This window comes from Zeugodacus cucurbitae, chromosome 3 (genome assembly GCF_028554725.1).
Source record: "Zeugodacus cucurbitae isolate PBARC_wt_2022May chromosome 3, idZeuCucr1.2, whole genome shotgun sequence".
NCBI lineage: Eukaryota > Metazoa > Arthropoda > Insecta > Diptera > Tephritidae > Zeugodacus > Zeugodacus cucurbitae.
The window spans coordinates 3,494,779-3,519,166 of NC_071668.1; the positions used below are offsets into that span (position 1 = coordinate 3,494,779).

The 24,388-nt window shown below is 34.6% G+C and overlaps 1 protein-coding gene across 12 annotated transcripts in view; it reads right to left on the minus strand.

The window, feature by feature from the left end:
- Positions 1-4,815: 4,815 nt before the first annotated feature.
- The window catches only part of LOC105213057 (protein turtle), a 110,962-nt gene continuing 91,389 nt past the window's right edge, over positions 4,816-24,388 (minus strand). For 8 of the 12 annotated variants that reach the window (XM_054228102.1, XM_054228100.1, XM_054228101.1 and 5 more), the window contains 3 exons: positions 19,593-20,006; positions 11,079-11,304; positions 4,816-8,478 (listed from right to left, as the gene is read on the minus strand). In XM_054228102.1, coding sequence (XP_054084077.1) covers positions 6,357-8,478; positions 11,079-11,304; positions 19,593-20,006 — 2,762 coding nt within the window. In that variant the 3' untranslated portion in view covers positions 4,816-6,356. Of the gene's footprint in view, positions 8,479-9,459; positions 9,569-11,078; positions 11,322-19,592; positions 20,007-23,609; positions 23,694-24,388 lie in introns of those variants that run through there. The other 4 variants (XM_029040868.2, XM_054228103.1, XM_054228107.1 and 1 more) reach the window with 3 other exon arrangements.

The following is a 24,388-nucleotide window of genomic DNA, read 5'->3' on the forward strand; positions in this document are numbered from 1 at the left end:
AAATTTTATTCATTTAGAATTTCGTATGCTTCATTGCAAGTTTCTTATGCTTAATGCGATGTCATGATACGCATGAGTGTGTGAGTAGAAAATAGTGAAAAGGAGCAACGCAAACGAAAACGTCAAAGAGCGACAAGTGAAACCTTAATGTGTGAGAGTTGAAAGTATTGAGCCGGTTTTTAAAGCTAAAAGAGTTTAATGAAATTTATGAAAAAACATAAATTAGAATTTGAGAGAGTTAAGTATATATGCACAGCAACACACAGAGAGCAGATTCCATATGAGTTACTAGGAGCTAGTAAGACTACAAATGTGACTGATAGTAAAAGATTCTGAGCGTCTAGTGAATTTAAGCGCTTTCGAATGAAAATGTATGCCACTGAGAGTATTTTAATAGTGGCTTGTAGTGTCACGCCCACTTTTTGAGATTTTTTAATGAGCGTGAAGTAAGTTATGCTGATCTCTTCACATATTTGAGAAGTATTGGAATTTAAAAATGTTAAAAGCTTGAGATCTTTTATAAAATACCCCAAGCTTCAAAACTTTTTAAGCTTTTCCGAAAGAGCAAGAGAGTGAAAGAGAGAAGGCGCGTTAGCTCTCAGCGCTCAGATAGTGCTCTCTGCGTACTCATTATGCTTACGTAAAGCTACAAACCATGACACATGAGCTTATATGCAGCCCCCTCAGAGCTTTTGTAGAGCTTTCGTGCTTTTAAGCGCTTCTTTTTGCACTGAAAGTGTGTTTTTGCGTCTTTCTAACTTTGAATCCACCTCATATTCATCCGCGCTGTTTCAGCTGTGTGTTTCTATGTACATATTACATAAGTGCTGACCAGTTTTCTCTGTCAAGTGAATTGCCTTAAACGAGTATGTAACTTTTTTATTATTTTTATTTATGTTTTATTAATTCCTTTTTCATTTCATTGCATAATTTCACTTACACACATGAAATCATGCTACTTGCTCATTTATTTCATTTAATATATATATTTATAATTATTTATTTCATTTTTATTTTATTTTCTATGAGTTTGTAATTTTTTCATTAATACTAGCTTATTTTAATACTAATTTTGGAAATTAGACAAGATTACAATAACAATTCGATCGTTACTATAATTGTTCGATTCACATTCAATTCTCTGCTCGATTGTAGCTCAATCTTGTTCGCCTCAGTTGGCGCTCACTTTTGGCTGCCTACAGCCAATCAATCAACTGTATTTAGTTTGCTATTGAATTCAGTTACTGTTCTTAGAGTTTTCGAGTGACGATTTTTCAAATTCTTATACGATTTTTGTTTTAACTTTAACTCCAATTCAATGTTTACAATGCTTGCTATTTCTTATTTTTTCGTTTTTATTTTCATTTTATTTTGAGTTGTTGTTGTAATGGCGTTTACAATATAATTGATTTTTCACTTGAGAGTGTGTGTGCATGTTCTTTTCGCTTAATTAATTCGCCACCACTTTAATTTGCCATAAACACGTTTCGTCTGTTGAGTCAATCGCTCGCTTTGGCGCTCAGTAGTTCGACTTTTTTGTATTTTTTTTTGTTTTTGTTTGGAAATCGACAGTGGTGAAAAAGTAGCGCTGTAGTAACTAGCGGGTGAATGCAAAATGGCCAAAAAATATCATAAATATTCGAACAAAAACTAAATGATTTGATTTGTGCTAACAACAAAATGAACAAGCGCTTCACGTATCAACAGAAAAGTGTATATACAAATTTATTTATTTTATTTATAAATAATATTTACTCTCCTCTCCGTTAGAACTAAGCGCATGTTTTAGATTTTATGCTTAAGTATAGTTGTTTACAAAAATCCGAAGAAAAATCTAAGGCAGGCGCTTAAAATTCTCCATAATTCTACTGCTGTGGGCTCAAAAACTACGTACGCGCATAGGTAAAAACAATAAAAAAATATTTTTTTTTTTTATAATTTTTTCGAGTTTCAAGACAACTCGCTGGAAATAATAGTTGTGTGTGGCATGTTTGGGAGCATTACTCAATTGTTTTTGTTGTTTTTTTGGTTCTAAATTATGATTCTGGAAGCAGCGGCTGAGTTTTAGATGTGCTGGAGCTGAGTTAGAAGGCTTTTAAGAGTATAATAGACAAGAAAGTACCGCTGATAACCGCTCTAAAACACTTTAAAAATATTAAGTGAGGTTATGTTACATTGAAGTGGTGCCCGCATTTGATATATTCTGCTATAGGAGATGGAATTGATTTCAAGAAATCATCAAAATCGTTGGAGTGGTTCTCGAGTTATGAATGGTTTAAGGAACCCTAAATTAATAACCCTATATAATAGGTGTGGTTTTTTTGAGACATATGTACATATATTAGTATCGAATACAATTTGATATACAGCTCGATTTTTATGTGAAATTGGCGTATAGTGAAGTTTAACAGTATTTTATTCTAAAAGCATCTTCAAAAATACTAATTTGTTCGAAATGAAAGCTTCGTATACTAGTGTGAAAAGCTTAAGAATGCTTAAAAGCATTTCAGAAAGTCAGAACGTAATCTGATCTGAATACGTTTTAACAGTTTTCGAGAACAAAATACTATTTGAAGCTTTTAAAAGCTTTTTTTTACTTGAAGTTGTATGATGAAAGCTCAAGAAAGCTGCTTTCTTATATTTAACATATCTGAAGGCGCTAGATATTTTATTCTTACTTGAAGTTATATGATGAAGGCTCAAAAAAGCTACTTTCTTATGTGTAGCATAACTGTAGGCGCTAGATTAAGCTATTAACCTCTCTCAGCTGCTTCCAAGAACAACAACAGAACATATCTTGTTCATATACCAGCCTGATGTTAGAATTAAAAATGAATTGGCTACGAAATATTCGCAAATTGTGTATGAAAAATTAAAAAAAAAAATAAATCTGACTAAAAAATGGCGTGCCTGTCTGCATTTTTCCACCTACGTGAACATGTCACCGCTTGTTATATTTAATATATGTATGTATGTATGTCAATTTCATTAATCTTCTACACATTGTTAACATTTTTACACAAAATCTCGCTTTTATCAACTTCCCACTTATTTACTTAACTACTACATACTTAGTACAATACATACAGAGAGGCGGCGTGCATGTGAGTAGCGCGCACGGGATGCTAAGAGCACACTTATAGGCAATGGCAGCGGTGTGCAGATGTCTAATAGACATAGATTTGTCCTTTAGTATACACACACACACTCACTGTTGCTTCTGTGTGTGTCTCAAGCAAACGCGTTGGCTACGCGGCACGCAGCGCCTTTCGGTCGGTCGGTCGGTTGGTGACTTTCCCCCGCTTCGCTGTGGCAGTGTATTGGCGTCGAGTTGTGTCAAACCTTTCCGTTCAAATTTGTTTGTTTGTTGCTTACTTTACATGCTTTTCATATGCTTCACATATGTTTTGTTTTCGTTAAACCGTTAATGCGTTTTGGTTTTGGGTTTTAAAATGAATGAGAAAAATATGAAAAAAATATATTTAAAAATATATTAAAAAAAAATATTTTAAATTAAAAAAAAATTCAAAAAAAAAACATTTAAAAAAAATATAAGATAATTTAAAAATATTGAAAATCAAAAAAATAATAATTAAAGAAGCAATAAATTAAAAATTAAAAAAAAATATTTTTTTTGTAAAAAAAAATTATAAAAAAAATAAAAAATATTTTAAATTAAAAAAAAAGTTTAATTAAAAAAACATTTAAAAAAATATAAAAAAATTTAAAAATATTACAAATTAAAAATAAAATGTTTTTTTTATAAAAAAATAAAAAAAAAAAATATAAAATAAATAAAAAATATTAAAAATTAAAAAAAAAAATATTTTTTTTATAAAAAATAAAAAAAAAATTATAAAATAAATAAAAAATATTTTAAATTAAAAAAAGTTTAATTAAGAAAACATTTAAAAAAATATAAAAAAAATTTAAAAATATTAAAAATTAAAAAAAATATTTTATTTTTATAAAAAAAATATTTATTTTTTTAATTTTTAAAAAAGTCTCTATGTATATGAAATGTCTTGGAAATAATTTAATGTTTTCAAAATAAAATGGAAAATGGAAATAATGGCGCTTTTAAATTTTTTTATAAATTTTTTATTTTTTAATTTTAATTTTTTAGACATTTTTTGACTTTCACTCAAATGTGTAACGCTCGAAAAAGAAAGACATTAGCAGTGTTCGTGACCGCACGCAAAAAGTGCAGTGCAGTAAGTTTACTTTCTTTTTGTCAATTTCTAATTACGCTTTTAATGCAGTTAAGTTTACGGTAAAGTACTGTGTGTGTGTGTTTGCCTTAATTGCTTACTAACCGCTATTAACAGTACTTAATTTGCTTACTTGCTTGTTGTCTGTCTGTCTTCGTGTCGTCATGCTACATTTTTTACATAATAAATCAATGAGAAATTCTGCGTTTTTTCAATTAATTTTTTCTTCTTTTTTAATTAATTATCATTATGCTGTTTTCAATAATTTTTTTTCACTTTAATTTTAATTTTTTAATTTGCTCACTTTTTTCTTTTATTTTGCTTAGTAATTTGTAATGTGCACCTACAAAAAAAAATATTTATTTACTCATTCATATATATATATTTTTAATTTTATATATATATTTATTTATTTATTTATATGTATATGTACGTACGTTTAAGTCGCTGTTTTTTATTTTTAATTTTTTTTTTTTAAATTTTGTATTTCAGTTGAATTCTTTATATATAGTAACTAGTCATAATAAATGGTATTATGCAACTTTTACTTTTGACTGCAAGAGTTTTTTTAAATTATTTTTTATTTCTTTTTATTTATTTAAATTTTATTTATTTTTTCTTGTTTTTGTTAGTTTACATTTTGTTTGTGTCTTTTTGCATTTCATCGCAGTAGTTTATTTCATAATTTTTCCTCAATACATATTGAACTACTTAAGTTTAGATTTGTGTGTGTGTTTTTTTTTAAGTTAGTCAATGCATGAGCATTGTTGTTAGTATGGGGAAACTCACTTAAAATTCTCATCCTTTTTGTTTTTGTATTTTTAACTGTTTTTGTATTTTTACTGTCATACCTGCGCTCCAATGTATTCATTACATTCTTCAATTACTTCAGTTAGATTACTATTTTTTCTTCTTTCTTATTTAGTATTTCTCCTTTTTTTAACAAATTTTTAACTGATTTCGGGTATTCATTATTTAGTTAAATACATTTGCTAATAATAACTATATTTTATTATTTATTTATATTTTATTTTTTTATTTTACGCTTTATTAAAGTTAGTAATGGTCTGCTTAATAATTAACGTACTTAAAGTGTTTAATTGTTTAATTGCTTTAAATGTAATTAAATTTAGTAATTAATTACTTTTGTAATATATATCTTTACAATTGCTATATTTTTGGATACTCAGTTTCACACCATTACAATACGTGTTCACCTTAATTTTTGTTTCATAATTCATTTCACTGTTTTGCTACAAATAAGACTTAATGTTTAATATTTACATGAATCCTTTGCTCAGTTTTAGCATAAAACTGCCTCTAATGTTACTTCGGTTTCGTCATTTCAATGAAATCTTTGCATGCGCCTCATTAATTACACACTAAGTACTTAAGCAGTACTTACTAAGTAATTAATTACAGACAACAGTACTCTAAGTACTCTCAATTAGTGCACGATGTTCAGGAAATCGTCATATCTATTTTATGTTAGAGAGAAAGAGAGAGATAGAAATAGAATGCGGCGAAAGAACGGTTTCAGAAATGTTCAGAGAAGTGGCAAGAACATGCCGACAGCTGTCTTAACGCAGATAAAGTCTTTGAGATACTCAATTTTGACTCAAGCATACTTCTATTAGAAGATTGGAGACTGTTCTCTGCAGTTGTCAAACTACTACGCTGAGTTTCATTATATGCCAGGCCTTATACAGACACAGTACTCAGCTTGAGCTTTTCTTAAGATAATTCAGAGTAAAAATAAGAAAGGAACTGAGTTGCCAGCAAAGACTGGACGTTTTAGAATTTTTGTTTTATTTATAATTCGAAAACCACTTTCGAGCATATTAGCAGTAGACTTTCCCGACACAGAGTCTTCAGCAGTTTATTTATTGCTAAATAACTTAGAAGATGAAAAATGTAATGAAGCCTTCGCTCACTAAAAACTCTCTATATAGTTTTTGCGATAACTTTTGTTGGGCAGCACTTAAACATTCGTTTGCATCTTTCGTTTTGCGAATGTACTGAAACTTACATTTGATGTAATAAGCTTTAAACGACTTAGACTAACCTCGCTTAATGCTAACTTGCTACACGCTACTTAGATTACTAACACACATACGCGCCAACAATAACCAAAACACACACCTCTCAGCACACACTCTCCAGCTCAGCCACGCCCGCCTGCTGCATCGCTTGCCGCTTGCGGTATTCGTAGAACTCCGCGCGCATTGCCTGCAAGCGCGCTTCCACGTTGTCGTAGCGTGTGAAGCGTGTCTTGCGCATCGGTCCAGCGTAAGTTGCCGCACCCGAAGTGAGTGTTGTGGGGCCAACACTGTTGTGGTACAGGCTGCCGCTACTGAGCGGGCCAAGCGTATGATGGCCGGTGGTATCCACGTGTAAATTGAGATCCTCGCGCAGCAGGCCGCCGGTGGGTGTGGATGCGCTGGGCGTTGGTGTGGCCGGGTCGAATTCGTAGTGTCCGTCGACGCTGCCCACATCTACCGACTTCGGTAGATTGACATTGTCCGTGGCCGCGTCGAGGTCTGAGATCATGCCCAGCCAGTGTTCCATGGTGTAGGGTGGCGTAGTGGGTCTATCTTGTGGCCGCTGCTGCTGGTGTATGCCGCTACCCATTGTGCCGCTATACGAACCGTAGTAGGGCAGTGAGTTGGTGGTGAATAAGGGCGGGTGGTGTAGTTGCTGGTGATGATGGCTCGCTGGCGCTTGACCTTGTGCCTGCTGTTGCGCGTTCGGCGATGTTAAACCGAAGTAAGCGCTGTTGCTGGCCGGTGGCGGTGGAGGTGGTCGATATGGTGGCAGTAATCGCCATTCACTCGTGCTGCCCGAGTGATGAGATCCTTGTGGGTGATTAGAATTATTTTTCGAGCCAAATCCACTCGAACTTGAGCGCGACTCCGGTGAAGCTTCCAGACCCATAGCACCCACAGGTCCCGAGCGCAGTGTGAGGTTTAGATGTGGCAATGGCGACATCAGCTCTGATTGTGTGCGTCCGAAGAGACGTGCGTAGTGGCGTGGATACCAGCGCGTACGCGGCCGGTAACTGTTATATGGTAGCTGCGAGTGGTAGTAGTTCCGCCACGAGGGTGGCGAAGGTATTTGCAGTGGCACGAAGCCATCTGTAGGTTGTAGCTGCTGCTGTTGTTTCTCCTCTTGTTGCTGCTGATTGTAGCGCCGCGTCTCCTCTTGTATGGTGCGTAGCGACGGAAGTTCGTGCGCATAATAGCGATAACGGCTGAGGTTGCCGCTGTTTGCTGACGGCGTAGGTAAGGAACGTTCGGCTGAGCTTGGATAGACGCTGCTTAAATCGCTGAAATGTGGATGCAGATGTCCGCTGCCAGGCGTCGTCAGCGACCACGGTGAGGTGAGCAAGCCACCACCAGAGCCGCCACTTGTGCCACCAAGACCGCTGATGTGCGGATGTGTGCCGCTGCCCAAGGTGTCATTCGGTGTGCTGGCTGGTGAGCTGGAGAAGATGCGTGATATACGCGATGGCGTGTACAAGTTCGGTGTTAAGTGCAGACCATGCATATGCTGCTGGTGATACTGATGTGCACCAAGATATGAACCGCCACTCAAGGTATTTATATGCAGCGGACGACTGGTGGGCTGTGCTGGTTGCGCTAGCTGTAAGTTGCGATAGATGTCGTGTCCATACTGTCCACGATAGATATTCTGATAGCGCGCTCCAGCATTACCAGCCACATCCTCTCCGACACCAGACGTAGCACCACCTGCCGAAATGCCCGCTAGTCCACTACTACTGCCGCCACCCACCGCAGCATTACTGCCAACGCGTAGCAGCCCGCCGAGTCCCTGCAGGAAGCCACGTGCCGAACCGACAGCGGACTGCAAGCTCAGTTGAGAGGGTGAGGCCACCAAGGGACGCCGCCAGGAGGCACGTGCCGTAATAAAGTTGCGACGCGACAGAAAGCCGCCATCATCACTGGAAGATTTTTGCGAAGCATGGCTATGGCGGCGTATGGTGGCCGTATCCACTTCGTCGACACCGTCCATGTCGGTGCCGCTTGTGAGCGCATTGAGCTTACCTGTACTGCCTGCTTTTGTGCTGGAAATTACGAAACGTCCGTCGACAGAGCGTTGAATTTGGCTAACGGATTGACGACCCTCCTCCTCGGCATGCGATGAACTGTAAATCGAGTGACAGTTGGTACAGCGGTCCGGCGGCCAAATCCAGTGTAGTATAGCAATTAGTATCGTGGTTAGACTTGATATTCGGGCTTGTTTAAATCTTGGCGGAATAGAAAGAGACGAAGAAGATTTAAATTAGTAACGTTGGCTTAAAATAAATTTTTAACAACTATTAAGAGTAGAAAATGCATAAAAGAAAATTAAAAACTACGTGCCATACTCAAATGAAGAAACTAGTGCAAAATGGCCGACATGCTTAAGGGTTTCGAACTGCGAGAAATGTGCGTGGATTTTTGATGTTTTCATTATTTATTCTCTCATATATGTTATGAGAGATTCAAATTCTCAATCCATTGGCACATTTCTCTTCAGTTCAAAATGTATCTTTCGCATATTTACATACATATTTTGGGGTTATGAACGTATTTATCAGTAAATGCAAACCTTGTGGTCTTCAAAATCCAGAAATTATTGAATTCGAATTACATAAAAAATAGACAACAGATATTTACATTGGCATGTTAGAACACTTGTTTGTTGTTGTAAATAAAATAATTATTAATTCTATGAAATGGCTTAATGAATGAAGGAAAATATTATTGACAAAATGACAAAACAAAATGTTGAACTAATTACCGTTATCTACTATGAAATGGGAATACTAGAACTAAATATAATAAAATAATGCCAATCACGCAGTCAACACGTTCAGCTATGACAAAATGAATTAGCATTTTCAGTTCTACGAAATTTCTAAAACGAATTTCACTAGAAAACACAAATGAAAAATATTTTGGGAAAACACAAAAGAGCTGCGAAATGTAACGAAAAAGGGTTTTGTAAACAGCTAGGGAATTATAACATATTCTACAGATGTGAACTGATATTTTTTCGAACTTAAATAATATGGATAATGAATTTGAAAATCGAAAAAAAAAATATATTTTTTCGAAAATATAATTTTTCTAAAAAACTGCAATCTTGAAACCAATTTTATGCGGAACCAATAAAAACACGCAATTTTTTTCATTTTGTTTTTTTCAAACAATAAAATTCTAAGAAACAGTTACAATTGCTAGTGAATATTGGTGTTTAATTAAAATGCATAAATTCTCTTACGATTTTGACTATGGCATGATGGACCTGGAACTATAAAAACGGTTTCATAATCACGAAAATGCTCAGTGTTGCTTTTGGATTAAATTTTTTTTTTATTCACACGAGTATACGAATTGCCGATGTTTGTTTTCAATTGTGTTGGTAGTTAAAATGTCAAGTGATTTATTTTTTTTTGCGTGATTTTGGCATGAACGATGTTTTATATAGGCATATAGTTTGGTTTTTGTTATGAAGAAAGAGAAAAATATTTATTTTATTAGCCGTGTGAAATTTTGTCAGATAAAAAATTTTGTTTTGTTGTTGTAAATTGTATATAATTGTTGAAAAAATTGGTCGTCAATTATGTAAATTTGTTAGTGATGTATTTGTGATGTGAGTGAAGCTTAATTGCATAATGTTATGGGTTTTTTTTTTGTGAAGAATGATTAAGAGACTCAGCGGATGAGACTAAGAGCTCTATTCGCCTTGCTATTAGGTCTACAACTTTGCTTCCGCCGTTTTTTTTGTAAATTTAAGGATTTGAATTTGGGGTTTTCAAACAAAAATAACATTGCCGTATAAAAACGGTTACAAAAATGTTATTCAAAATATTGGCCGTCGCTAGCTACTACTTTTGGCCATCTTTCTGGCAGCATGCATATTCCGTGACGAAAGAACTCCTCATCTTTCGAGTCGATCCAAGTATCAATCCAATTTTTGACTTCTTCATAAGAACCGAAGTGCTCGTTAGCTCGACCGTGTGCCATCGATCGGAACAAGTGGTAGTCAGATGGAGCAACGTCTGGAGAATACGTCGGGTGGGGTAAGATCTCCCATTTCATAGTCTCCAAATATTTTTTGACAACCTTTGCGACGTGAGGCCGAGCATTATCATGCTGGAGAATGACTTTTTCGTGTCTTTTATCGTACTGTGGCCGTTTTTCTTTTAGTGCTTGTCTCAAACGCCTCAATTGCGTTCGGTATCGATCTCCTGGCTTTAGCAGCTCATAATATATCACCCAAAGCTGGTCTCACCAAATGCAGAGCATGATTTTGGCTTCATAATCACCATTCTTAAAACGTTGAAACCATTCGCGACATGTTCTTTCACTTAGGACAGCCTCACCGTACGTATCCGAAAGCATTCGATAAGCCTCAGTCGCACTTTTCTTGGAATAAAAAAAGAAAAGCAAATTCCCCGCAAATGTCGAGAATTCGGCTCTACAAGTGACATTTTCAGTTGAGTATAAGTTTGGGACAAATTTGACACAAATGTCCAAGATCGATATAAAACGATTTAATAGACCAGTGCTTGACCCTATAAACATCTATTGGAAAACGGCGAAAGCAAAGTTGTAGACCTAATATATTTTAGCTTGGGTGGTAAAAATACTAACTCTCACATACATTTTTCAATTCTATGGGATTCATACTAATTGTTCGATTCGCTACTCTCTTAGGTTTGCCGAATCAAATTAATATCCACTGAGTCACTTATCATTTTTAACAATTGTGTCTTTTTCAAATTCTATAAATATTTGTGTTGTCTTCACAATCCCCACCCACTCAAACATCCCCCCCTTTCTCTCACTGCCTACTTACTTTTTTAAAGGCACTTGACCAGCGGAAAGTGAGCCCGTACTGCGGCTGTGCAAATTATGTTGTAGTTGATGTTGATGTTGGTGTTGTTGGTGATGCATTTGTGTGTGCTGTTGCTGTTGTATTTGTTGCTGCTGCTGCTGCTGTTGTTGCTGATGATGTTGCAAATGATGATTATTCGCCGCTATATTACGGGCATCAGTTATCCGGCAAGCTACCATATTGAACTCTGCAAACGAATGATTTCTACAATTAATTTTGGTGGAGTATTGACCGTTCCTTAAATCGCTAAAATAATCCACATACAACAACTACATACACATATACAGACATACATACAAATGCAATTACATACATATGTACATATATGTATAGAGCGTGGATATGCCGCAGCTTCTTGGGTGTTAAATGAATAATTAGCGTATTATGCATGGAAACATATGAGTTACACTCTCCACCACGAATAATGATTTTGAGCCAATATAAGATAAGCGGAATTTCACTTTTGTTTTGTTTTTTTCGTTAAATGATTTGTATTTGAAAGGCATTAGCATTAGATTGATATTGGCATTAGAATATTTATTTACTCTTATTACACATTTTCAATTGTCTTTTTAATGATGCGAAAATAATAATTATGAGCACAAAATAAATCATTATTGCATAATAATGGGTTAACGAAAGTAAATCAAGAGCAGACACCAAAAAGAGAAATATAACAGATGCAATAAATAAAGTTATGTGTACATATGTATAATCGTTCTAAATGAAATATAGATTTATAAGCGGTTATATGTGAAGCGTATGAACTAATTTATAACTAATTGATTTTACCATTTTCATCTTAATACCACCTAGTAAGTTGGGATGTGCCAATACTTTGCGTACAAACTAATTTTGTAGGGAGGTTACACTTTACAATTACACATACTAATAAAAAACTTTAAAATTATGCTATTTTAGCTAATATTATTAGTATCTAGTTAGAGAGCTTTAACGAAAGCTTTCACTTTTTGGTTGAAGCTTTCACCAAAAGCTTTCATTTTTTTCTCAAGCTTTCACTAAACTATATTTTTTTGTAAAACTTTCACTTTTGTATTAAAGCTTTCATCAAGCTTTCATTTTTTCTAAAGCTTTCACAAAACTATATTTTTTTGCAAAGCTTTCACTTTTGTTTGAAAAGCTTTTCGGTGAAAATCTTTTTCTTTTCGATAAAAGCTTTTAACAAAAGCTTTCACTTAGCTTTCATTTGTTCTAAAGCTTTCACTACACTTTCATTTTTATATGAAAGCTATTCTAAAGCTTTCATGGTTATTATAGTCTAATTCATTTATTTTGTGAGGCGCGCCTTTTTTTGTCGCGCCACTAATCATCACTAGTAGTGGGGGAAGTACAACGCACATGAAATGCACACACACGCACGCAAGCACGCACATTGAACACCGAAAAAGACGACAGCAAAAACAATAACACACATATACATACATACATAAGAATTGATTAGTTAGACATAGGTATGCAAGTGTGGTATACATATATGAGGATATATCGACAATGGATTTATTTCAACTTAGGATCGGTTTGTACAAGGTGATTAAAAAAAAAGTGGTGAAACGGTTTTTGATGTTCGAGAAAACGATTTGAAAAATGTCAGCTTCTTGCGAAAGCTTTAAAGCTGGCGTTTATATTTTGCTCGAATTTGGAAAAGGAGTAAGCTTGATTTAGGATTAAGCTGTAAAGCTTGACTTTTGAAAATAAAAGTTTCCAAAAAAGCTCTAAAAGCGTTTTGAAAATAAGAGCTTCCAAAAAAAGCTCTAAAAGCGTTCGATTTTAATAATATCGGGTATCTATTTTCATATTGAGGAGATATAATTTTGTATGCGACATGATACAAATTTTTAAACATACTTTAAAGCTTTTTGTTTTTCTTTTTTTATGAAGTTTTTGGTTCAAAATTTTTATGGCTTTTATTTTGGTATTAAAAAGCGTGGTAGTTCTTGTAAATTACAAAAGTAAATTTGAACTAAAATCTCTATGTGAACAAAAAGCTTTTTTAAAGCTTTTTTTTATAAAATTACATTTCTGAGATTTATTTTTTTTTTAAGGTTGTTAGCAGCAAAAATATTTATTTTTTCTTTATTCTAAAAACCAGCTAGTGTTCTGCAAAATATTGTGAGCTTTAAAGCTTCGGTAGCATTTTAAGTAAAATTGAAAATCATAAATGGAATTTTTAGTTACAGAGCTTTCAGTCGAGTGCGCGTCTATTTGAAGGAAAACAAACACAGAAATCTAAATCTGATGAAAGGAAACTCGTAAAGCAAACATTTTAAAGTAGAAGTTAAGGAAAGTAAAATGCAATAGAAATCATGACAATTTACGGCATTTGTACGTGTGTGTAATCTTCAATGTACTAGTAGTATGTGATGCATGAAGTATGGCAAACGCATGTAAGTGGGTGTGTGTGTGTGTGAGTCGATGTGAGTTTGTCAAAATGGCGCAAGTTTCATGTAAGAGTGCTTTGATGATTGTGCTTTTCTAAACTAAGTCAAAAGAAATCGGTGATTTGTACGCCTTTTCTTTTTTTGCGCGCGCGCGCAATTTTTCAACGCTTTTCCAATTCAAGGCGCTGAGCGTCGAGTCGTAACCGTTATATGAATTTCATCACCATTTGCTTTTCATTTCTTTTGCTGCAAAATAGTTTGTGGAAGAAATTTATGAAAAAAATTATGTGTAAGTCATATAAAATGGGCGCGGGCGCGTCTTGCGGCGCTGGCGATTTGAAGGGAAAAGACTTAAACAAGCAGCACACATTGACACACGAAATGCAACTAAATGTTAAAACTTACCCCATTCACAGAACACTTGTACTTAGCTTTTCATATTCTCTTTGTTTGTTCGTTTGTTTGTTGTAAAATCCAGCTTTTGACTTTTTGTTTTTGCTTTTCATTGCTTTATTGCTGTTAGTTGGGATGCCCGAAAGTGCTCAGTGGCAAATGTGGTCGTACGTGTTGTAACAAAAACTGACCTTACGAGCCTGTCTGCCTGCCCTGCTCACACCTAGCAGTCTCTCGAGTTGCCGTTAGCGCGCTCGCTCGCTTTGTCGCTCTTGAACATTGAATTATCGTTTTTTTTTTCTTAAAAGGTTTTAGGTTGCCAAACAGAATTCGGCAATTTCAGATCCTAAATTACATACACCTCGGAGGCGCCCCAAAAGGTTTAAATGACGATCTCACAGACATTACGAGCAAAGGCGGGCGCCGTGGCCTCATGTGCTGCATGAGCGCCCGTTATCCGAAGTGTATGTAAAGTTTATCGAAATGTGCTGAATATTATTTCAAAAATTTCGCAAAACTGTTTGGTTCGTTTCGAGCAAAAATTGCAGCAATATGCATGTAAAACATTTAATTTAACATTTGTGTGACTCAAGTGAGTTGGAAATTGCATGCAAATAAATTTTTATTTTAGTTTGAGTTGAGTTTATTGTACGACGCGATCATTTCTATCAGATGTCGTTTGGGCCTTGATTTTACCACCTTTGTGCGTGAATTGTTTACAAAAAACGTCTGCCCATTTCGTTCAGGCACCTTTACCGGCAATGAACTTAGTTCTGGGCAGAAACAACGACGAAGAAACTAAGAACACGCCTCAATAATACGGGTAAAGGTGATTTCATTTTCAACATTTCAAACAATGTTTTCTTGTTTTTTTTTTCTCAGGTAATAAAGCCTGCCAAAAAAATTGAGTATTTCGAATTTGCTCTGGCCGCCAAGCAATGCTTTTTATGTGTTTAGAAGTCTCGACTTTGGTTTCAATTAAGTACGCGTGCGATTTCTTTAATTCATCTACTTGTACTTGGTACATAGTTATATGTATGTATTGCAAAGTATTTACACGCTAGTTGTTTTGTGTAATTGTAATTGTAATTGTATGTTTTTTAGTAGTTTTAAGTATAATTCGAAAGTATATTGCAAAAGGTAACATAACCAATATAAACAACTAAATCATAGCTAAATATCAAAGTATAAATATAGTTATACCAAAAATAGTTATAGAATCAGCATAACTGGGTCGAATGTTTTAGCAAAACTCAGAATTAAATATTTCCCTAATACAGCAATATTTCTTCAGACAGTGACCTAGACTAGTCAATGTATTCTAATTTACATATACCTTTCACCTATATCAATCGAATTCTGCACTACCTTTGTTTTCACAACGAAAATTTGAGAGAGTGGGGGAATGAGAAAAAGAGAGATAGATAGAGAGAGAGTGAAAGAGAGATAGAGTGGGCGAGAGAGAACGATAATAATACAAATCAAGATCTACATTGATTCATATAATGCTACTATCCTCACTGCTTCTATAATCAAATAGTCTTATTAGTCTAGTAATTAGTCTCCTAAAAGTCATCTTCAGCTTTCCCTTTATATCGAACCAATTATTAGTCTATTTAGTCTAGTCTTATTAGTCTAGTAATTAGTCTCCTAAAGCCATCTTCAGCTTTCCCTTTATATCGAACCAATATTCAGTAACATTTCGATGACTTTGAATAAGACAGAGTCGGGTTTCCAGAATCCGAACCATACCGGATTTAGATACGACAAAGCAAGGTCCATCTCCTCCTCTATGGAATCTTTCCGTCCAATTAACAGCAATTAATGCTTCTAGATATGACCTATGATCTCTAAAAATATTTAACTGTAATTAGGTCAACATTCATAGTTTGATTCCTTTCATTTTCAACTCCAATACTTAAGTGCTTCTGGTGCTATAGGTCTAAAACTTTGCTTCCGCCGTTTTTTTGTAAATTTAAGTTTTTTTTTGTAAAAAACGGTTACAAATGACGAGGATTCGGCTCAAAAAGTGACATTTTCAGTTGAGAATAAGTTTGGGATGCAAACAGATCTCTACAAATATTTTGTTGGGTTAATGTTGACACAAATGTCCAAGAAAATCGATTTAATGGACAAGTGCTTGACCCTAGAGACGTCTATTGGAAAACGGCGGAAGCAAAGTTGTAAACCTAATATTTCTTCTTGTCTATGTATATTAAATGGTAACTAGTTCTGATTCTCAAATAAGTGGTCCAGTGGGGATTCTCTAGCTAGATCGTTACTGCAATAATAATTTAGATACATACTTATCTTCTTCTCTCACACACTTTACTGTAACTCTAGTAAAAAATAATAATATTTCTGGGTGCTATATTTGTGATAGTCTTTAACACGATCCTCTATGACAACTATTTAAAGCTTTTGTAAACTTTTAGACTAATACATATTTAGTAAATTAGTGATGTTACTATCTGCGAAGAAAACAGTTTTAAATTAATAAATTTAATTCAATAAAATTCGCAGAAACTAAACTTTAATGTCATAAATTCTTAAATAATGCTTGTATATATAAATAATATAGAAAATCTGGCATGCACCGTTAGTTAGTTCTTAGTATGTTAACAAAAATCTCTCAGCTTAAATATATTTCTAGAGATTAAATTAAAGGTAAATTATTATATTTTGATCAGGAAAGGGAATGAAGATTGAAAAGTAAAGAAAAAAGAACACAAGGAAAGTCTACAAATGAGAAAGAGCACAAAATTTACTTCTGCAATACGAAGCTAGACACTTTAATGGAACAAAAATTGCTTGGGTTCCTGACTAATTGTACCATATAACTATCAAAGTTGCCATATCAGTGAAAAATCACTACCATTTCCACAATGATTTAATCATTAAAGAGCAAAATGCAATTTTGCACAACAAAACATTGAAACTAAATTTAATCCGCAACAAAGCGCATAAATATTATATACGCCTGGTTTTCGACTGCAGTTGGTGCTGATTTCAATTACGGCAAAACGGCCAAAGTGAAAACGCTTAGACGTGAACTGTGAAATTCCAGTGAGGACATTGCGGTCGCATATTTCGAACTGTTCGCATTTAAATTGTTTGGCGGTTTGTTGGTGGCAAAAACCAACGAAATGTTGAGTGCCAGCGTTGTTATTGCTGCTGTTGTTGCGTCGCGTACGCTTGAGTGTTGCGCGGTGACAACTCCGCTGCGGTTTGCATTCAGCATTCAGCTGTCGAATAAAATTTAATTCAACACTAAAATGGCACAATCACGTATTTCATTGCTGATTGCATTTGATTTTGCATTGAAAGCGCGCTACTCATTTCCATGCGCTTATACTCCTTTATTATTACTGTTATAATTTTTATTTTCCAATTTTTTTTTTGTGTTGGAATTATGCTACGCTGGAATTTAAATGTGAGCTTGCAATGAAGGTAATTGCGATTGACATTTTTAATGCGAAATGCGGAAATCGCTCGTTGCAGTTAAAATAATTTCCGAGTTTATTGTGGATAAATACATTTTTTGGAATTTTTTCATATTTTTGTGGCAACATTTGTACGTGACAATTAACTCGAAACTAACGTTGATTATTAATTTGAGTGGTAAATTGTATTGGTAATATTTTGTGGGATAAATTCGATATAATTATTCAAGTAAATTTAATCCTTGCTGAAATTCATTATGCCGTCGACTGTTGCACCGACATTCAGGGTCTTCAATCATTCGTGGATTTAATCAAAAATCACTTTGAAAGTCACAAGTTTGTAGAGAACAGACATACTGACATACTGCTACCAAATATATACTCATCGAGTCTGGTAAAGTACGGAATCGAACTGACTTGTCCAAAATTTAGGTGCTAGAGTCTTCTGGGTTCATTCCAAGTTTCCTATAAGGTATATAGATCCAAGGAAGTCATTCTATGATATTTGTTTGCTCCAGCGTTAGAGAATTTGATTGGCTTTAGTCAAGGTTTGTATTTTTGGCAAGATCTCAAAGTTCAAGCAACTCACCGGACCAAAATTTGAGTACTATAACTCTCTGAGTTCAACCAAGCTTACTGTAAAGGTAAATGGATCAAAAAGAGTATTTATTAAACACTTTTTTACTTCAAAGTTAGAGAATACTATTGAATTTACTCAGCGATTTTGCTTTCGGCGAAAATTGGCAACATGGCAAACCTCATACAAGCAACCCAGTAGGAATCATTTCACGAAATTTAACTATGGTCTTTAAAACCTGAAATGTCTTATTGGAAAAATCTTATTGGACATCGAAACGTAAAATCAAATTGCCTGCTTTTGAGAAATGTGCACTAGTGACATAACTAGTTAATTTTTCATTTGAAACTAGTTCCAAACAAGACTATAACTAGTTGTTTCGACTGCAGGGAAATTATTCTCTATCGGGCTGTGCTCTCCTGGACAACAAAAGTAATAATAAATAAATTGAACTAATTGCAAAATTACAGCTAATATTATAATTATCAAAATTCAATTACACCAATTAAAACTAAATAAATCAAATTATGAATACAATATCAATTAAAGTAAACGCTGTTGGGTAGTGTGTTGAAAAGCAAAAATATACAAATAAAATTAAAATTAGTAAATTTTAACTGCAATTAATGAAAATTAATCAAAATTTTGTACTCATTATTATTAGTATGCGTTTAACTACTCGTTGTTTAAGCCAATTATTGCTCCAAAAAAAGGTAAATTTGTTAATCTATAAATTTAATTTTCGTTTTAATTGTGTTTTTAATTAAGCAAAAGTCGAAATCAGTCACGTATTACCGCAATTTTAATTAACTAATCAACGGTAATTGCTGTATGAATTGTTAGTATTATATAACGGCGGCATTTTGCTGTTTTTTTTTGTTTTTTTTTTTTTTGAATTTTAATTTTTTGTTCGCCAATGTCAAACTATTGGAACACAAAAAGTGAGTTTAAATTTATTTTCCAGTACTTTACAAACGAAAACTACATATTCAAATATACACAATTATAAGTAAGAAATTACTGTTATTAAGCGCTACATTTATCAAGGGTTATAAGTTGTTTTTGTTTTTGGTATTTTTTTCGTTTTTTTCATCGAAATAATAAAAATTAGATTAAGCTTTCAATTTAATTAAGCGATAAAGTGGAAATATTAATTGGCAATTTTTACGCAAAAAAGTTAATTTTCATACATTAAGTAGGCCCTTTTTGGGGGAAATTAATACGCAATAAAAATTTTAATTGAATCTCACAAAAAACATTTACGTATATATATCTATATATATATATATTAGCGTTATAAAGTACTCGCTGTGGTGAGACCAGCAGCACGGGAACGCAACGCAACCGGTGGCACAGTGGAGCGCAGCGTTTTATGGCCCACACAGTGGCCGACGCAAAGCCGGCGTAATCAGCGCAACAAGCGCCACCATTAGCTGCCGCTTGCTGTCAACAGCGCCGCCATTTCATTGCCGCCACCAATGTCGCCCACATACTGCGCTCAACTGGCACGACACTTGCAACGCATTAAAGAGTGCGCCTGCACGTGCTCTCGTGCGTTCCCAATTGCTGGTCATCATCAAAAACCATTTCGTTTAATTTTTTTTTTCTGTTTTTGTGCATTCGCTTTTTACACTTGCTACACTGGGTAGTTGCAGTTTTTTACCTTTTTCCTGTTTTCGTCGTTTACGTTTATTGCAAATTTTTACGGCACAAACCGATAAAATGATCGCAACAATAAAAAACAGGATGCCCCCAACGACACCGGCTGTTATTGCTTTATGCTTGACACGTGCCGGCACCGGAAATTTCACTTCATCGCTGGACTCGTAGGATTTTTCCGAATTAGCTAAGACGCGAAAATAATACGTACGACCGCCGACTAAATTCTTAACTAAATATTGCGTCTCCTCCGGCCGTATTTGGCCGCGATTCAGCGTCTTCCACTGGGCATCGGTGCGATATTTGATGGTGTAGAATTTAACGATATGGGCACGTTCCAGTGGCGCCTGCCATGAGATGAGAAAACCATTCGAGACCTCTGTGACGGTTAGATTGCGTGGTGGACCAGGTTTGGGACCTAAATATGAGGAAAATATTGGAGGGTTAAAATGAGAAAAACGTGTTAATAAAATTGTATAATTGAGTTGAAGAGGATACATGCATTATATAAAATATAAACTAAAAATAAAATAAATTTTTATTTTTTCATAAAAAAATTATAAAAAATTATCGATAAACTGTTTTGAAGCTCTTCGTTACCTGAGTTGTAGACATGACAAAGCATTAAAGCAATACTTTAGAAATTCAGTATTTTTATAAAGCGAAAATTCAGTTAAAATAATTATTTTTGAAAAAAAAAAATTAAAGAGCTTTTTGAAAAGACCCTTGGAGCTTTTGAACAGCTTTCATTAATAATTAATATTTTTTTATTAAAATTAAAAATTATTATTTTTGAAAATAAATAAATAAAAGAGCTTTTTTAAAAGCCCCTTGGCGCTTTACAAACGCTTTCTTTAATAAAAATATTTTTTTTATTATAATTAAAAATAATTATTTTCAAAAATAAAAAATAAAAAGAGCTTTTTGAAAAGACCCTTGAAGCTTTTGAAAAGCTTTCTTTAATAAATAATTATTTTCTATTTTTTACAATGATTAAAAATAATTATTTTTGAAAAAAAAAAAATTAAAAACTTTTTGTAAAGACCCTAGGAGCTTTTGAAAAGCTTACTTAATTGCCAACCTTGTGTATAATAAACTAACTAAACTCATTATCTGAAATATAGTGCACATATGAACACTTCAATAGTTCACCATTTACCCACAAAACTTTTGGCATATGTAAAGCTTACAAATTTTTGTTTAAAGCTGAGTCTTTCTAACATGCTTTAATTAACCTAATTAAAAATTTGTGGGCAACCTTTTTACGCATGCACAAAGACACTTATGCAAAAAAGACGCTTTCAATACGTGAATGATGCTCAAAGCACAAACTCACTCATACCTTTGCTTTATCTCCGAAACTTTGCTGAGCTTTTATGACTTTGCATTTGAAATTTTATTTGATTTTTATTTAAAACAGCTTTGATTGCTGCTTGTTTGCTTACAACAGCAGAATTTTTAATGTTCTGCTTCAAAATTTGAAATAAAAAATGGAAATTTTATAAGCTCAGTTACTGAAGTGCTTCGGTAAATAAGGGTCTTTAGAATACACATAACTGTTTACACACAGTTATTTATATATTTCACATGCGTTGCCTGTGTATTCACGCATATTGTGGTTAGCCATTTACAAGCCATAATAATGTGCAGTAATTTGTAAACAGAAAAAGCACAAAAGCTTTATCAGCACTCGCTTTATAAGCATAAGTGCATGCCTCTTACCTCTTCTGTGCAAATTAAACAAAACATAAAATTAAAAACTTTCGCAATTACTTGTTTGAGACCAGCTGTATGCTGAAGCTACTTAAACTTAAGTATGTGTGGTAAGTGGAAAGCTTACAGATAAATAACCTTGACTTGGAGGTCATGCTATGCTAAGGTTTTTGCAGCTGAAGTGATCAGTAGGGCTGGGAGTGGTATATGAACTGAAGTACATTCATTTACATGTGATATTTCGAGCTATTTAACTAAAAGCTCTCAAAGGTTGAATCAAAAGCTCTACAGGGCACATGTAAGCTTTTTTCTCAGTATCACCGAAATTTCATCAATAAAATGAACGAAATTTTCTGCAATTCTTAATATTTATCCAAAATAAATTTCACAATCATCAAAAGCTTTCCAAGCGCCTAACAGAAGTATATTAAAGTACCGGATATTTCAGCACTTTCATAGGTAGATTTGTGGCGCTACGAGAGTGCTCCGTTGTAAACGTGGCGAGCATAAAATGTTAACGAATTTCAGTTGCCAAAAATGTCGTTGTTACAGCGCAAGAGCACCCCCACTCCTCCCCCATAATACCGCAAACGCGCTCGGGTCTTCCTTCCGTAATATACACAGCATAAATTCTCGAGCTGCTAAGATGTGTGTAAACACGCTGCATACAAATGTAAACAGCAATTGTTATGACAACAATGTAGCCAAGCGGACAGCAAACAACGGCAGTAATAAAGCAGCAACAAAAATAACAAAAGCAAAAGAACAACAAACACAAATGTGCAATGCACGCAGAAGGACGACACGAAGTTTGGCGGAAATGTCACAAAACCGAAAATGTTATTTATGGCTGCAGTGGCAAGCGAGCGAGGTCATAAAAGGGTCAGAAATGGAAGGCAGAAAAGAAACTGAGACGCAGCAATAAAGGAGAGGATAAAAAAGAAATGAAAAAAAAAATGTTACAGGTGTGTGTGTGTTGCTGAGGCGCGCGGCTGAGGCGGCTCAAGTATAATGATGCCTACTCATTCGCAGCAAGCGCGCGCTCACACACACACACACGCGCGCACTCATAAATTTTTTAGTTTACTGCAGCGCACCATTCGCAACGTCGTTCTGCAAGTGCCGCCTGCAATTTAGAATGCCAGCGCAACGCGACAAGCGACAGGACATAAACACGAGTTGAGCGCGCTTTGTTTGCTGTCACATTTACTTTACTTGGCGCAATTACTGTTGTTGTTGTTGTTAGGGCTGATATTTATGATTTTTCTGTTTTTCATGTGTTTGCGCTTTCTTTAAGGCAACCAACTGCTGGCAGGCGCGCAGCGGAACTTGAAACTTAATTGCGCGCTACAGCGGCAAAGGCAGTGTGCCAGGCGCGCTCCCTTCCCGCGCCGCCAAGAGTGGCGCTAAACGCGGGGGTTTTGTGTTAGTTGTTCCACCAGCTAACGAGTCAATGGTATATAGGCAGTCAACCCAGCAAAGCCGCGTTGACCTTTCACATTCAAGCCTGCTGTCTTGCAGTTAACGGCGCTATAGCGCTTAGGCATGTAGGCGAGCATTTGTGTGTGTGCGTGTGTGCCCTCGCCTTGGACATAAATTTATGATAAGCATGCAAACATATGCATGTGCAAGCCAGCTAGCAGACCAGCGTCATATGCGCATTAGTTTATCGCTTAAAGTTAGTATGCAGCGCGCGCGCAAGGTCACACCAGGGTGCCGCAGGGCGTATGAGTGACTTTTTTGTACGACGGCGTTGGCATAAATTAGCGCTGACGTGTTACGGTCGTCGAATATTTGCATTAAGTGCATGCTATGAGTTGTCTGAAGATTTAAGGCGACTGCCTGTGAATTTAAATTTAAAATATATTATAGATGGGTTGCCACCTGTTTAATATTTTTTTAAATTAAATTTTATTTTATTTTTTCGAAGTTATAACAAATAAATAAAACATTAAATTAATAGGTTTGAAAGAATATTTTTATAAAGGTTGCCACCTTTTTTTGTCGAAAATATTTTTCAGAAGCGTTGCCACCTATTTTTCGAAAATATTTTTTTGAATTGTTGCCATCTATTTTATTCCAAATTACAATCTTTAAGGCTTGTTTAACGCCATTTAATATAAAAATCATATTATTTTAGACTTCAGGTTGGTTATTCATAACAGTATAAATGTTGTTATTTAATTGTGTAAGTGTGTTATATGTATGTAAGCATGTTTATTTCTATATAAGTATGCATGTATGTATGTATGTATATGTTGGTAGCGTATGTATGTAAGAAAAAGCATAAAAAACTTCGTGTAAATACCTTTCAATTTTAATTTTGGCGGTGAATAAACGATCGTACCATTCGAATCGGTATGAAAATAAATGTCAAAATACGCTAAAAGGTCTGCAATGAAACGGAAAAATAAAAATCAAAAAAACAAATGGATAATGGAAAAATGAAAAAAAAGTGAAATAAAAGCGCATAAAGCAATGAAAATGAATGACAATAAAATGAAATGAAAATATACAATTATATGCGTGGCTTATATGTATGTGCCTTGGTGTGTGTGAGTAAAATGAAAATATGGAAAATTGTGAAAAATTAGTTTGCTACCTTACTCTACAGTTAGTAACGGCATTGGTGCTTGTTAGTTGGACCAAATTGAGAAATACAGAAATACAAATTAGCAGCAACATAGACATCAAGTGAAGGTTAGTAACTGTTAAAGTTACGGTTATTCAACATTCCTCTGCCATTTTACACAATTTTTGTAGCCCGAAAGACACTTTAAACTATCCATCGTCTCTTCCATGTTCTTGCTTCTTGCCTGTGCCACTTTTCCGCTTGATTGCGCTGCATATACATAACTACTTTGTATTAATGGCACCTCTATATGTGCAACGGCTCCAATATATATCCATAACTGTACATATTTATATATATATACATATATACGCTTGTAGTCACACGATAATTAACTGCATTCAGCGAAATTCAATGCGCATTCGACGCACAACAAACGCGTTCATGGTCGCGCATCATGTTGCAATAATACAGTAACAAAATGGAGAGAGAAAAAGCAGGCAACGCGGTCAACC